A 16,165-nucleotide genomic window follows, 5' to 3' on the forward strand; every position below is an offset into this window, starting at 1 on the left:
ATATTATTACCTGTCACATTAGAAATGGAATATAGCAGCGCGTTGATGATGTTCTTATTGAGACAAATCATGCTGAATATAGTTAGTATGGAAGTTTTCTCTTGCTTAAATATCAATCCTAGTAGTAGATTAGGAAAGTCATGGCGAGTGTATCTAACAGTGTATCGTGTATAACAACAATACATCCAAGACCTCAATACTAGGTTCTGTGACTTCTGTGTAAGCAACTGGGGTAAAATGTTAAACCCAAGGCCCAGGCAGAAATTATTGTTGGGAAAAACGATACCAATCGATTTCCACTAAAATAGTTTGAATATGAACACTCTATACTCCAATGAAAAATCTAAGTTTTCATTACAACCAACAACCACAAACCACAAACATAATCTATGGAATTAACTATCACAAACAAGTAATAGCAATATAAAGTAACTTACCACAATAAGACACAAGATATAACGTGATTCGGCTAATGATGATACCTACTTCCACAAGATCAAATCATTTTATAAATGTGGAAAGGAAAATTACAATCATTTTTTTCAAATCTCTCCAAAATTACAAAATTTCTCTTCATTAATATCTTCCTACAAGCTTTATCTCTTTATAAGGGTTTTCTCTCAATTTTGGTTGCTCTCAAAATTGAGTTTCTCTCTTGTATATCTTGTATGACTTATGAATAAACAACCCTAACTTCATATATATATATTTAAGATTCTAAAATTTCGATGTGAAAAGAAATTCCAAATCAACTAGGTTTGTTTGCTGAAAACCGGACTCCTAAGTTTAAGTGTTCCCTAACTCGGTTTGTCTCTTGAAAACCGGACTTCTAACTGTGCACGGCATGGGCCTTGTATAAACTCAACCAGGTCTTACCAAAACATGGTGAGGACCCCACAATTATATGGTCTCTACTCTTAATCTCGTGTATAGTGATTGTGAACATAAATTTGGGGCCAACACCATCTAAACTCTCTTATTCTATATAAACTAATAAAAGGCAACTATTACAGATAACAACCCAACACCCTCCCTGCTGACTCCTTCATTTCCATCTTAAAAGGCCTCTTTCATCATTTAATCAACAATCAGCTCACAAGATTCGGCATAGTTTTTGTCATTGACACTTGCCGATATTAGTGAGAAAGTGTCATCTGTGCTGTGTCTTTGTGAAGAAGAAAGAAAAGAAGAGATGGTGAACTTAGTGGCAGCACAAAAACCATTGCTGCATGGGCTAATGAAATTTGCAGGATTAAGGAACATAACAACAGAAGTGGAACCAGGAACAAAGATGAATTTCTGGGTTCCTTCTGAAACCATCAAAAAAGTTGATAATAAAGAAGAAAAACAAGAAAACAAGAATCCCCAAAGGCAAAAACCAGTTGTAGTTTTAGTGCATGGGTTTGCTGCAGAAGGCATAGTGACATGGCAATTTCAAGTTGGTGCATTGACCAAAATGTATGCGGTATACGTTCCTGATCTTCTCTTTTTTGGGGAATCAATCACAGACAGTAGTGATCGATCCCCCATGTTCCAAGCCGAGTGTTTGGTCAAGGCTCTTGGCCAATTGGGCATTCAAAAGTGTATACTTGTCGGGTTTAGCTACGGTGGAATGGTGGCATTCAAGATGGCTGAGAAGTACCCGGACCTGGTTCAGGCTATGGTTATATCTGGTTCCATATTGAATATGACTGATTCCATAAGCAAATCCAACCTTGAGAAGCTTGGATACACTTCTTCCACGGACCTATTGCTGCCTACTTCTGTTAAAGGTCTTAAGGATCTTTTGTCTGTTGCTGTTCACAAGAAGCTTTGGTTCCCAGATTGCCTTCATCGTGATTATCTCGAGGTACATTTTATTAATTTTGTATATATTTTTTAAATGCAATAGAATGCAAGGGGGGAAAAACTCACACTGCATGCATACCCCATACCAGCTCACTACAACTCTACAAGACTCAAATTAAAGGAAAAGTTTGAAGCCTAACAAGTAGAAAACCAAATACCAAGCCCAAAGGCCGGAAATACAAGCTTATAGGGCTTATCTTGGGCTATGATTCTATAACAAACCCAGCCGAGTCCAGCAAGATTTTGTCAAATCGAAAAACACAAGAAAAAAATAAATGAATCGAGTATTCAAGTGTAAGATGCGTTCTAGTCCCTAATGTCTAATTGTGATCTTTTTGTTTTCCGTGTGAATAAATGGTCTTAGGTAATGTTCACTAACAGAAAAGAAAGAAGTGAGCTCCTGGAAGCTTTGATCGTCAGCAACAGGGATGTCACCATCCCCAGTTTTTCACAGGTATAATTATTTGTACATGGTACTAACCATTGACATTTGTTCTTTATTTGTACAGGGATAAAACAATTTAGGTTGTTTTGCTGACTTCCATTCTACTATGGTTATTTGCAGAGGATACATCTTCTCTGGGGAGAGAATGACCAGCTTTTTGACATTCAGTTGGCAAACAGCATGAAAGAGTAAGGGGTTGTTTGTTTTTTTTGAATTCAGCATTCAGAGCCTCTTAAACTTAAGTTTTAAGCATTCAGAGGCTCAAAACTTTTTTTTTTTTTAAGTAGTTTAAGCATTAAGTGGTACTTTTAGCATTCAGCATTCAGCACCAAAATTTCTTCTGAATGTTGAATTCTAATACTTGAAACAAAAAAGTCTCTTCTTGCCCTTTCTTAAGAACCCAATCTTAAGAACCCATTTACTTTCCTACCTTGACTTTTATGGTTTCAAAATAGGTTCTTCAAAATTTGATGTTGGCGTCACGGGTTTTTTCATTTTTTTTTTGTGAATGATATCCACTTTGTTAAAAATAGAATTACATATATATATTCTGAAAATAAACAAAATATGAAAATAAACCGTTAAAATATATTTGTGAAAGCATATTTTAAATAAATTTATTTATCATTTATTTTTTTTGATAATCCATCTCTTCTCCTCAAATATAATATATATTTTGTTTAACAAGAAATCAAGTTAGTGTTTAAAATAGATAGCATGAGTAAAATTGTCCTAATGATTTATATTCAAATTTCTCTCGAGTTATTCTAACAGAAAACAAACATGTTTTTTAGAATTCAGCAATCAGCATTTAACATTCAGAGGATGAGCCATTCAGCATTCAGCATTCATAGGCTAAGAAAAACAAACGACCCCCTAAGTCGTTTATTTTGCCAACAAATATTATGATGTTGATCAAACACCAGTGCGCCTAGAAAATAATTCCCAGAAAATCGTACATTCTTCTGACTAGACTACTAGTTCATGTAATGGACTGTCGAAATAGTTGGCCTGATTTGAAGCGGGTTTTATCACTTCAAAAGGCTAATATAAACAACTTACTTTTTTGCGGCATCAGCCTGAAAACCATTTTCTTCTGAAAATGCACAATAAGGCCGCATCAACATATTCACTAATGCATGTTTATGATGTTGCGGCGAACATATCAATTTGACGTCGTTTCAAGAAGCTAGTGTCTAGTGGCTGTTAGCTCTTCATAGCCCTGAGCACGGTAAAATCAATGCTAACATAGCTCTCTGGATGTTATCACAGGAAACTGGGAGATAAAGCAACACTGGAGAGCATAACTAAGGGTGGTCACCTTGTTCATCTGGAGAGACCCTGTATTTATAATAGACTACTAAAGAAATTCCTGGCCTCCATTGAGGCAGAAGAAGCAACCCCACAATGAGGGGATTCACACCATCTATTTTGTTACTTTTCCATTATTTTCTGTACCAACACCCTCGTTTCGTATTTGGAAAATAAGAATATCTACGGTATGACTTAGAATTATTGTTAGTATAAAGTATAAACCATAACTTCTAATAAGCCAAAGTTGCATGGGCTTCTCTAATACTAATTTGGACAGGTCATTATACTAACTGTAGTACTGTACTATTCATTGGTATAAAATGTATCACATAATATGGTACAAATTTCGGAGCTGGATCACAATTATGAATGAAGGTGGACTTGACTTACACAGGAGACAGCACACAAGCCACTCAACTGTTTGCCATTAGAATCAAATTTTGCTCCCGCACCATGAGTCAGGAACCTGGTCTTTAATCAGAAATTCATCGGAACGAAAACTGAATTTCTTCCAGAGTTCTTCCCTTGGTCTCAGGGACCCAAAGGGCCACAAACAGGACAGTGAAAGCACTCACAACTGTGTAAATGGTAAAAGTTCCTGTTGAAAGTTATGATGCACTCTCAGTTCCATAAATAAATAGATAGATAGAGCAATGGAGAGAGAGAGAGAGAGAGCACACCTCCATGACTCCAACTTAGGAGAAAGTTTGCTGTCACTGTAACTACCCAGGATGTAAACCAATTGGCCAGTGTTGCTGTGCTACCAGCAAGGCTCTTAATATTGACAGGAAGTATCTGCAATGACATCCCACAAGCTATATAAGTTTGATTGTAAACATTGAATCATACCATGAACATAATGGTTAAAAATGTTAATCCTTTCTGATAGGAAAAGTGAGAGGACTACGGTTATGAATGTACTTTTTCATGATAAGCACTAACATCAATGTAAGCATGCTTGGAATGGAGGCTTGCTTCTAAATCAATGAAACGAGCAAGTCGACAAATAGGCATGTTTCAGGAAAACATTATAGAGCACGCAGCTTCTTATGGTCAACCAAAGGCCTGATAATTTGTTTTCACGTTACATCTAAAGAATTACTAAATGGTTTGCTCAAAACGAAGCTTGAGGAAATAATCATCTCAAACATCCCTTCCACGAGATGGCGTGGTCATTGGGAAAAGGAAGAGATTTACTTGATGAACAAGTCCACATATCTTTATCAGAAACTTGAAAGATTCAAGTTCCAACTAGTCCAAGAAGGACCAAAAAAAAAAAAAATCAGTATACATGGGATGGAAGGAATGAGTACCTCAGACATTATAACCCATGGAATCGCTCCAACTCCGAGAGAGAAAGATAAAACAGCAGCCTGCAAGAAAAACGGCTATTAAAATAACACCAAAGCACTGAACAAAGCAATAGAAACCACAATGGTACAACAAAGTATGTACCAAAACTCCAACCACCGACAGTATACTGAGCAGGCTATAGAAATGAGAATCTTCTAATATGGCATCCTGGATTCGGTGGAAAGTGAAAAGATCAAAAAATGAAAAATAAAAAATATATATACATCTTTAAATCTGTAATACAACTCAAGATTGTTAGAAGGTTCATGGCACGACTGACCTTCAAATAAAATACAACTGCGACAAGCAGGAAGCTAACTGTCATTCCAGATGCAGAGACCTGCAGCACATAATCATATTCAGTTCTTTGCTTTTCAACTTTTGAGCATATATTGATTTCCTAGGAGGAAAACAAAACTCTTGTTCTTACTCACTGTGAGAAGAAGCCTTCGGCCAGCTTTATCCACTAACCAAGTAGTAACACCAGTAGCAATAACCTAAAGAACAGACAACACTTGTTAAAGAAATAATGAGAGTTCCTATTTTTTTTCTTTCTTTCATACTTTAGCAAAAACAAATATGGCTTTGTATGTATTGGTTAAATACTTGAATAGCGCCAAGTCCACATGTTGCAACATTACTTGATGAAAGCCCTGTTCAGACAGCCACATGGAAGCCTAGTCAGAATTTATTAGCCGGTAAATGGTTGTAAGCTTACTAATTTGTCATTTAAGTCATCAGGTCACGCGATTCACGTAAATCTACATGTATGTCAACAACCATCACAACAATAAGGTTACAATACACAAAAGATCCAACCACATACGGATTTATTCCTGGTCCATCGAGTATTGCTCATTAATTGGTCAGAACAATTATAATATAAGAGATACCAGCTACTCAGTCCTGTATTCTTGATACTCCGTTACTCTAGATTATTCGTGATTGAGTCATGAAATAAGCACGTTGTTGGTTTTCCAAAACTTCTATTTCAAAATGTGAGTTCTATTTAAGAATCTCTTTCAAGCTTTCAAGCTTTCAAGCACTTAATACCTTGAAATCCAGTTTTGCTTGGAAGCAGAAAACACAACACCCTCTTCAGAATGAGAACGCTTTTGCAGTTAGTGGTGGTGCCAGGAAGTTTTTATGGTGGGCAAGGTATTAAGCGCTTATCAACAGACGATGTTAAAAAAAAGGTTTGATAATATGAAAACCAAGTTAATTTTGGTCTAGCACACCCATTAAAACATGTAAAAATGCTCCACTATACCCTACTTTCAATTTCCTAATTTAAAAGTGAGCTTATTAAAATCATAATAGCCTAAACAAGGGTAGGAAACAGATTTAAATAAAGAGTCAATATTCTCTCCGCAAGGGACTTGGAAAACTTATCATCCTCCATGAATGAAATCCAAGCTTCATTAACTCTACCTTCTCTAAGGAATTCTTAAATCTGGCCATAGGTAAGGTGGATAAGCCAAGATTCACAGCTTTCCGATCTTTTTTTTATATTATTATTATGATTTTTTTTCTTTTCTTGGGATAGATGTCTGAGAATGCCAGAGACTCTTGCTGGATTCCTAGGCTACGTGGATGTCATTTACTTAAGGTTTTAATCACAGTTTTCAAATTTAAGACTCTAGATCAACTCCGCCAGGGAAAAGGAAGACCTACCAACTGGACTATGCAGGTTGCTCTTGGCAGGACTTCTAGGAAGTCGATTTTGTAAAATCTAATTCGTCCTTTTTCCTATTTGGTTTTCCGTTTCAAATTCACACTAATATTTCCTTGCAAGATTGTTGCCCAAACAAAATTGGTTACAAAGGGTTCACAAGTTATTATGAGTTTCACAATGGCATACATGTGTACAACTTCTTTAGTTCGCACCTGTTATATTTTATAATTCTTATTCAATTCTTTATATATATAGATACAGACATGAGGGAACATGCAGTGCAAGTAATAAAAATAAGTCAAACCCTATACTCTAGCCCCAAAAACACCATAGACAAAGCAACAACATTCTGTAAAGTCTAATCCTAATATTCTCCATCAACCCCTCCCAAACTCACGATGTGGAACATCCAGAGTGTACCGAGAAGAAACTGAAGACTGCTGCTTGATCACCGCAGCAAAATGCTTAGTTAGTAGAAGTATGTTTAGAGTCAAAGAAGTTTATCTTACCGGCAGCTTTGAAAATGTTACTGGAGTAGAATAAAAGGGCATTGATTCCACTTGCCTGCTGCAGCATGAGTAATCCAATACCTATCTACATGGTACCAAAGCCTGTTGTAGTTAGCTTCTAATTTCTTTATAATTTCACAGCTGGGGACACAAAACTAAGAGAATAAGTCCAACCAACCAGAAAAGCTTACCGCAAGTGGAAACCAATACTTTTTCCGTTTGAGATCCGAAAAACGAATTGTAGTCCTTCTGCTTGTTGATGTAACAGCCCTCTGTACCAAGTACATTCCAGTAAAATTAATGAAAATCGTATAGATGGGTTATATCCACTAACTCTTCAACGTGTTCCTTGGGTGTATGCGTGTGTAACCAAACTGATCAAACCATTAGCAGACAAGCCTACCATGAACAAAACAAGTTAAAACAAATGGAAGAGTTTGAGTTAATACTTTGATTTCATTCATTTCAATTGAAATATCTGTATCAAATCCTCGTAGAACTTGCAATGAAGCTTCACAATCTTCCATCATACCCATCTTCGCCTGGATATCAGAAAGTAAATCCAACAAGTACAGCCAAATGTCATAACATAGAAACGAGAGCCAAATCAACTGTAAATGAGGCTTACTACCACACACTCACCAGCCACCTTGGAGATTCGGGGATGAAAAATAGGCCAGGTATTAAAATTGTACAGGGTAAAATTCCTGCAAATCAGAATTAAAATCAGATGCTGGAAAATTGACATAAGGTTATTTAAAGTGGTAGCACAACCCTAATTAACATGGATGAAATAGGTTACTGCAAAATGTTTCTTATCTCCATCACAAAATGCAGGAAAAACGTCTGAAATTGGATATCGTTCTCAAGATCACTAAAATACGGACAAAGTTGACAAATGAGTTAACAATCCCTCGCCAAAAACTTGTAGGTTACTCAATTGAGATTTATTTGACAAGAAATCTTGTTGAGTATTTGGTTTAAAAAATGCTTGTGCCATTTTGAAATTTCAACTAATTTGAAAATAATGGTTGAAGAAATTAGGTTATCTCACATGAAATTAGGCAAGGTGAAAGAATAATGTTGATACTGATTAAGAATGCCCTGGCTTAGTGTTGTGAATAGAACAATGCGGAAACAACATTACCCACAACAAATAGATCAATCCTACACAAGAATCAATCCTTCTTACTAGACAAAACTCCAACACCCTCCAAAGTAATCCTAACACTTCTCAATATCAAATAAACAAGTATCTAAAGTAAAACAATTAATGTAAAAGAAGAATAAACCACAAGACGAGATATATCGTGGTTCGGTAATTTACTTACGTCCACACTACGAGTTCCAAGCTTTACTAGATGTCCGGAGTAACAGATTACAAGTCTCTCAATTTACTCACAAAGAATGAACACTCAACTCACAAAGAATTGCTCACTTATAATCTCTCTCTTTCTTGGTTTTGGTTAAGTTAGGTTTATACAGAAAAAACCTATATTTATACTGTTTCAGAAAAAACTTCCGAAACAGTCTTTTCATGCTAAAATCGGTGGAGCGCAGGTCGCGCCTTGGTCGCAGAAAAAGTACTGGAGTTTGCCAAAGGCATGAGCGTGGGTCGCGCCTTCTCCAGGCATAAATAGAGCGCGGGTCGCACTCTTCACACCAGAGAGAAAAATACGTCTTTTTCTCTACATTCTCCACCTCGGTGAGGTTTTAACACATAAAACCGAGCCGAACACATCCAGCAAGAACACATCTAGTAGGAACACATCCGATGGAAGACTTCATGATCCAATCGCCTCGAAGGGCCATGCCCACAAAAGGTTCATTCAAGCATGTAGGATTTGGAGCAAGTCCAAACAGTGTTGGAACTTAACTCCGGTGACAACCTTTGTCAACATATCAGTAGGGTTGTCATGGGTGTCCACTTTCTCAAGTGCTACATCACCATCCTTAACGACATCTCGTATAAAGTGATAACGGACATCAATATGCTTGGTCCGAGCATGATGAACCTGGTTCTTCGCCAAATGAATAGCACTCTGACTATCACAATACAAAGCAACACTGTTCTACTCAATACCCATATCATCTAGAAAACCTCGAAGCCATAGTGCATCTGCCACTGCCATATACTCTGTCTCAGTAGTAGATAGAGCAACTGTAGCTTGTAACATAGACCTCCAACTAACCGGTGCACCATGCATCATAAACACATAACCAGTAGTCGATCGTCGTCTATCTAGATCACCTGTATAATCTGAATCCACATATCCACTGACATAACAAGTGCCTCCACCATAAACTAATCCCACATCCAAGGTACCCTTCAAGTACCTTAGTACCCATTTCATCGCCTCCCAATCTTTCCGTGATTTGCCATATGCCCTTTACAACACTAATCGCACGTAAAATATCTAGGCGTGTGCACACCATAGCATAGATCAAACTGCCCACGACACTTGCATAAGGAACATTAGCCATATGTTTTTGTTCCTCCACCGAACTAGGAGAGAACTTAGAAGCCTAAAATGCCCAGCCAAAAGAGTAGAAACCGACTTTGCATTCTCCATACCAAAACGAGAAATTACTTTCTGAAGGTATTTCTTCTGAGATACAACTATCCGTCGCTTCTTCCTATCTCTGTCAATCTCCATGCCTAATATCTTCTTGGCTCCACCTAAATCTTTCATCTCGAACTCAGAGCTAAGTTGAGATTTCAACTTGTCTATCTCCATCATGCTTTTGGAAACAATAAGCATGTCATCCACATAAAGCAGGAGATAGATGAAGTCATTACCACGAAGTCTACGAAAGTAAACACAACAGTCATACTTACTTCGGGTGTACTCATATTGCATCATGAATGCGTCAAAGCTCTTGTATTATTGACTGGGCGATTGCTTTAACCTATACAGTGACCGATTCAATTTACATACATGATCTTCTTTCTCAGCAACAACAAACCCTTCAGGTTGTCTCATATAGATCTCTTCCTCCAAGTCCCCATGTAAGAGAAGCAGTTTTCACATCAAGTTGCTTTAACTCCAAGTCGAAGTGAGCAACTAAACTCAATAACACACGAATGGAAGTATGTTTGACCACCGAGAAACATACCTCATTATAGTCGACTCCTTCCTTCTGTGAGAAACTCTTTGCTACCACTCTTGCCTTGTACCCAGTATTATCGGACTCAGGAAGGACCTTTTTTTTTTTTCTGAACACCCATTTACTGCCGATAGTCCTTTTGCCTTTTGGTAATAAAACTAAGTCCCATATGTGATTTTTATCAAGAGACTTCATCTCTTCTTACATAGCAACCAACCAATCTCTGTAATGAGCATCTCTAACAGCTTTCTTGAAGCTATCTGGCTCATCATCTTCGATATTCAGTGCATATGGCACTAAATCCACCTGACCATAGTGTTTCACCGGGCCGTGCCCATACTTGTGCACTTCTTTAACTTGTCTCTTTGGCTGTGGTCGGCCAATACAAGTTTCGCGGATGCTCTTTGCTCTTCTTGTTGTTGTTGTTGTGGTTCCATGAGTTGGTACCTCATCATGAACCAACCGGTCGTCTGGCTGCGTCGAATAACTCAAGCTCGATGGCTTGAACTTCTATAGACTTCACCCGTTCCGCCCGGCTCCTTCCTACTGCTTGAAGATAACCGCGAAGTCTCATCAAAGGTAACATCTCTGCTGACCAGGAACTTGTGGTCTTCTAAACACCACAATCTGTATCCCTTTACCCCATTTGCGAAACCTAAGAATATGACTTTCTTAGCTCTAGGATCATTGTCATACCGTAGTGTCTTTAGCTCTAGGATCATTGTCATACCGTAGTGTCTTTAGCTCTAGGATCATTGTCATACCGTAGTGTTTTTACCTTCTTAGCTCTAGGATCTAGTTTGCTCTCCCTCACATGATAGTAAGCAGTCGATCCAAATACTCGCAAAATACTATAATCAGCTGGGTTACCTGACCACACCACACCTCATAAGGTGTCTTACAATCTATAGCTGGAATTGGTGACCTATTATACAGGTAACACGCCATGGACACTACATCTGCCCAATACTCTTTTACTTTAGGACGGCATTAGACAACAAACATCTCGCTTTTCAAGCAAGATTCTATTCATCCTCTCTCTCAATTCCATTCTGGCGTGCCCCCTCGACCGTCTCTAGTGTCCGGCAATTCCCTCATTAGCGCCTGAAAACTCTTGGAAAAGCTCATAAGTATACTTAGTACCATTGTCATACTGTAGTGTCTTTACCTTCCTATCTGTGCGATTCTCAACCCTTGTCTTCCACTTCTTAAATGTCTCAAACACTTCATCTTTCGTTTTCATCATATACACTCACACATAGCATGTATAATCATTAATGAATGAGACATAATAACGGTTACCTCCTTTAGAAGCCACTCTGGAGGGTCCCCAAACATTTGTATGCACATAGTCAAGGATGTCTATTGTCGTGTGCTTGCTTGACTTGAACTTGACTCTGCACTGCTTCCCATAGACACAATGCTCACAGAATTCCACACTTGGTTTCTTCAAGTCCTTTAAGAACCCTCGTTTGCACAACTCAGACAAACTCTTTTCACTCATATGCCCTAGTCGCATATGTCACATCTTAGTACACTGAGAATCATCACTACATACAACCACTACTACATCACCTATCACCGTACTACCTGTCAAAGTATACAAGGTTCCATGTCTTTGACCCTTCATTATTACTAAAGAGCCACTGACAATCATTAGGACTCCACATTCGCCTACAAACTTGTGGCCTTTCGAATCCAAGGTACCAAGAGAAATAAGGTTTTTTTTTAGCTCAGGAACATGCCTCACATCAGTTAAAGTCTTCACTATACCATCATGCATCTTGACCCGAATAGTTCCAATCCCTACCGTCTTACAAACAACGTCATTACCCATCAAAACGGAACCACCATTAATGCTCTCATAAGAAGTAAACCACTTTCTATTCGGGCACATATAGTAGGAACATCCGGAATCAAGAATCCACCTTTCGGCCATATAGTCTTGTGTGGACACATAGAGACTCAACTCGTCCCCTTCAGAGCCTGAAACATAACTTGCCTCAATTTTTGCCTTACCTTTCTTCTTATCATCTCTCTTGTTCTCTTTTTTTTTTGAGGACAATTAATTACTTAGCGTAATGTCCATTTTCATCGCAATTGTAGCAGACTTCACATGTGTCAAAGGCTTCTTTGACTTGGACCTAGACTTCTCATTGCTTGTAGAAGCCTTTTCATACGACCTTCCTCTTGCTTGTAGAAGCCTTTTCATACGACCTTCCTCTTGTCACTAGCCCCTGACCTGCGTCAATGCTATTCTCTACACATGTCTTCTTCATCAGCTCATAAGAAAGAAGAGCACTCTGAACTTCGTCAAGATCAACATCATCTCTGTTCATAAATGTAGTCATTAGATGCTCATAGCTTTCTGGCAAGGAGAATATTAAATATGCCGTTTGATCCTCATCATCCATCTTCATGCCCACATTCAAATAATTTGCTAGGCGTCGACGGAACTCACTAACGTGCTCTTGCATCGTTGAACCATCCACCATCATGTACCGATAAAGACGCTTCTTAAGGTACATCTTGTTCGTCATGCTCTTGGTCATATACATAGACTCTTTAGTTTAAGCCAAATCTGCGTGCAGATTTTTTCCTATCACACTATACATTACCTCATTAGCAAGACACAACCGGATTGATGAACAACCCTGAAGATCGAACTCTTCCCAATCATCATTACTCATACTCATTACTCATACTCGCAGCCTTTGAATTAATCCCCTTTAAAGCCTTGTGCAAACCTTGTTGGATGAGGATGTCCCTAACTTGGACTCTCCAAATCCCAAAATTATTCTTTCTATTAAACTTCTCTACTTCAAACTTAGTATTTGACATCTTGGAAGCCATCTTTCAAGTTACACACAATAACCCAAAAAACAATTTCACTTAGGAATTTAATCGAACACCTTGTCTATATAAATTTCGAGCACTATGGTTTTTTACCAAAACTCAAAATCCTAAGTCGTAAACCTACGCTTTGATACCAATTGTTGTGAATAGAACAATGCGGAAATAACGTTACCCACAACAAATAGATCAATCCTACACAAGGATCAATCCTTCTTACTTGACAAGACTTCAACACCCTCCAAAATAATCCCAACACTTCTCAATATCAAATAAACAAGTATCTAAAGTAAAACAATTAATGTAAAAGAAAAACAAACCACAAGACGAGATATATCGTGGTTCGGCAATTTGCTTACGTCCACACTGCGAGTTCCAAGCTTTACTAGATGTCCAGAGTAACAGATTACAAGTCTCTTAATTCACTCACAAAGAATGAACACTCAACTCACAAAGAATTGCTCACTTATAATCTCTCTCTTTCTTGGTTTTGGTTAAGTTAGGTTTCTGCAGAAAAAACCTATATTTATACTGTTTCAAAAAACTTACGAAACAATCTTTTCATCTTTGAAATACTGATTGGGCTGGTCGCGTCCTCGACCAGGCAAAGTCGAGCGCAGGTCGCGCCTTGGTCGCGGAGAAAGTACTGGAGTTTGCCAAAGGCATGAGCGCGGGTCGCGCCTTCTCCAAGCATAAATAGAGAGCGGGTCACGCCCTTCACACCAGAGAGACAATACGTCTTTTTCTCTACACTTATAGAGGATTCCGCTTGCTCAAGTATTTAAGAGCCTTAGCTTAACGAAGATATTGATCAAGGTAACCACTTTTCTTGATTTACAACCCCAAGCCCAGACTCAATTCAGGAGTACCAAACTGTATATATATACCGGTGATATCAGGTTTAGCTAGTTATGCCCTATAGGTAGAAAAGATGCAGGAAAAGGGCGAGTAATTTATATCTATCTACATTTGTATACATACAAATTACACTTAGCAAAATGCTGAAACTCGAAGTCGATCACTACTTTGGCGGGATCTATTGTGACTTGATCGAAGGACTCTCGTTTGTAGTTATAACCAAGCTGCAAAATTTTGAGAGACGTTCATCCACCAACGCGATCTGATTTTCATTTGCACTTGCATTGAGATGCTTCTCTCAAACACTTATTTTAACATAGTTTTTCAAAATTTGTTTTTTAAACTTGTACTACACCAAGCATATCCATAATCTTTACGAAGCAGGACGTTATCTGCATAGGGTGAGCATGTTTCCATAAGAAAAAACCAGCCCAAATGATTCAAGAAAGAATAGTGTCCTTAGTGAAGTACTGATGTATGTGATGTTATGGAAACCATACAAGAGTTGTCCATGTCACATGGAGAACTTACCGTGTCTAATAAGATTATAATTGCAATACTGCTTAGCAACAAATAGGTACATTAATTTAAGAAGTAAACAGAAAATTGCAAACCTTACAAAACCCATAAAATCTACAAACAAAACAACTCTCCTCGAGATTAAGCTTTCTACATTCTTACCTATAACCGCTAGCGCTCTCCAAGGAAAGAAAAGTCCCAAGACATAAGCCAGGAAAATGCCAATAGTGACTGAGAGCTACACAAAAACAAATAATAAATTGTTATAAACTTGACACATTGAAATTGGGAACTACCTTACTAATAATCCATTCAAACACAGTGAACCTGATTCACAGAGCCAAGACTTCCTCTCATGTTTGGAGGCGCTATCTCTGCTATGTATACAGGCACCTTCAGAAAAATAACGAATTGCAGTTATACACTTACAAATTTCAAAGTGGGAACAAACAGTAGAGCAAAAACAAAAGATTCTTCTACTTCAAAATTAAAACATGGACACAAACCAGGGCGCAAGACTGAAACTCACCGTATACGAGATTACTCCCACCCCAAATCCTTCTAACAACCTTCCCATATACAAAAATGAATAGTCCTACACAAAATCAACACTAATGCAGTTTAAATAACAAGAAAATCTCCTTCACTCTTACTGAAAACTAAAACAAGTACACGAAAACTAACCTTTGCGAACGAAATGGCAAGCCAGCCAATCACATTAGGAATTGAAGCGATCATCAAAGACTGCAATACAACCAATATTTCTTCTTAAAATCACTAAAAACATATAATCTCAATCAAAACCAGAGAATAGAAACTAGTAAGTAGTTGGGGATTAGTATTACCCCTTTTCGACCAATGTATTCAGATATCTGACCACTAGCTATTGCTCCAACCATAGCACCCACATTGGATAAAGACCCAAACAAAGAAAACTAACAACAACAACAACAACTCAAATTAGTCCAAGAAACAAGAAACAAAACAACAGGGCATTAGTTAAATAGTATCCACCTCAGATAGCGAAAGCCGAAGATCTTCAACTATTGCAGATTGAGTAGGAGATGAAAAGCCTGACTGAAACAATAAAACAGTAAGTAAAAACAAAGGGGTAGGTTATGTCAGACTCAAAGTAAAGTCTAAGAGGAAGGTTATTACAGTGAACCCAAACTGAATAGGACCAAGAGCAACAATAAGAACACAGAAAACAACTGAAACAGCACTATCACGAATAGCTCCAGTATTCATCATAGAAGAACCAAGTCTATCCATCATACTAGATTGTCTTGACCCCATTCTATACCAACTTCCAGTATGTAGAAATGGTTTTTTAAGTTCTTTATTACTCCCATCTTCTTCATCTCTGAAACTCATTTTTTTTTTCTTTCTGGATGAAGAAGAGAAGAAAGAAGAGCTGGTACGTTGTTTTGAACAAGTGTATTAGGGAATATATATTATTTTAAGGGGATGGAATTGGAGAGCCACAAAGTCCAGCTTTGTTGTTTAGTGAAATGGGTCCGACTTTATTACCGTTTTTGGGTTATTACATTTCCTATAAGCTCCCTGCTCAGTACGTGGACGACACATTTAATACTATTTCAGGTGAACTTTCTGTTTTTCAGAATTTTCAATGTTCAGCCAATTGAGAATTTTGGACAATGATTTTGAAGAATGGGAAATGCC

General features: G+C 37.8%; 2 protein-coding genes across 3 annotated transcripts; one reads left to right on the forward strand and one right to left on the reverse strand.

Annotated features, from left to right (window-relative positions):
- Positions 1–1,056: 1,056 nt before the first annotated feature.
- On the forward strand, positions 1,057–3,808 carry LOC147514811 (uncharacterized). Of its 2 annotated transcripts, XM_086585218.1 has the most exons (4): positions 1,057–1,849; positions 2,213–2,302; positions 2,414–2,481; positions 3,566–3,808. In XM_086585218.1, the coding sequence occupies exons 1-4, from the start codon at positions 1,193–1,195 to the stop codon at positions 3,702–3,704; spliced, it is 954 nt and encodes a 317-aa protein (XP_086441344.1). In that variant the 5' UTR covers positions 1,057–1,192; the 3' UTR covers positions 3,705–3,808. The 2 variants fall into 2 exon arrangements, with proteins under 2 accessions (XP_086441344.1, XP_086441348.1); XM_086585222.1 differs by lacking the exon at positions 3,566–3,808 and having other exon boundaries at positions 2,414–2,485.
- Positions 3,809–3,888: 80 nt separating this feature from the next.
- LOC147514812 (sugar transporter ERD6-like 6) lies at positions 3,889–15,919 on the reverse strand. Its single transcript, XM_086585215.1, has 18 exons — positions 15,641–15,919; positions 15,497–15,559; positions 15,328–15,417; positions 15,167–15,226; positions 15,012–15,077; positions 14,810–14,875; positions 14,645–14,720; positions 7,787–7,851; positions 7,594–7,686; positions 7,336–7,416; positions 7,145–7,229; positions 5,567–5,613; positions 5,395–5,457; positions 5,241–5,300; positions 5,063–5,128; positions 4,921–4,980; positions 4,288–4,402; positions 3,889–4,205 (listed from the first exon to the last, which is right to left on the reverse strand). Exons 1-18 carry the CDS (start codon positions 15,854–15,856, stop codon positions 4,093–4,095), a joined length of 1,485 nt encoding a protein of 494 aa, XP_086441341.1. The 5' UTR covers positions 15,857–15,919; the 3' UTR covers positions 3,889–4,092.
- Positions 15,920–16,165: the final 246 nt, after the last annotated feature.

This window comes from Coptis chinensis, chromosome 2, assembly GCF_015680905.1.
Source record: "Coptis chinensis isolate HL-2020 chromosome 2, ASM1568090v1, whole genome shotgun sequence".
Taxonomy (NCBI): domain Eukaryota; kingdom Viridiplantae; phylum Streptophyta; class Magnoliopsida; order Ranunculales; family Ranunculaceae; genus Coptis; species Coptis chinensis.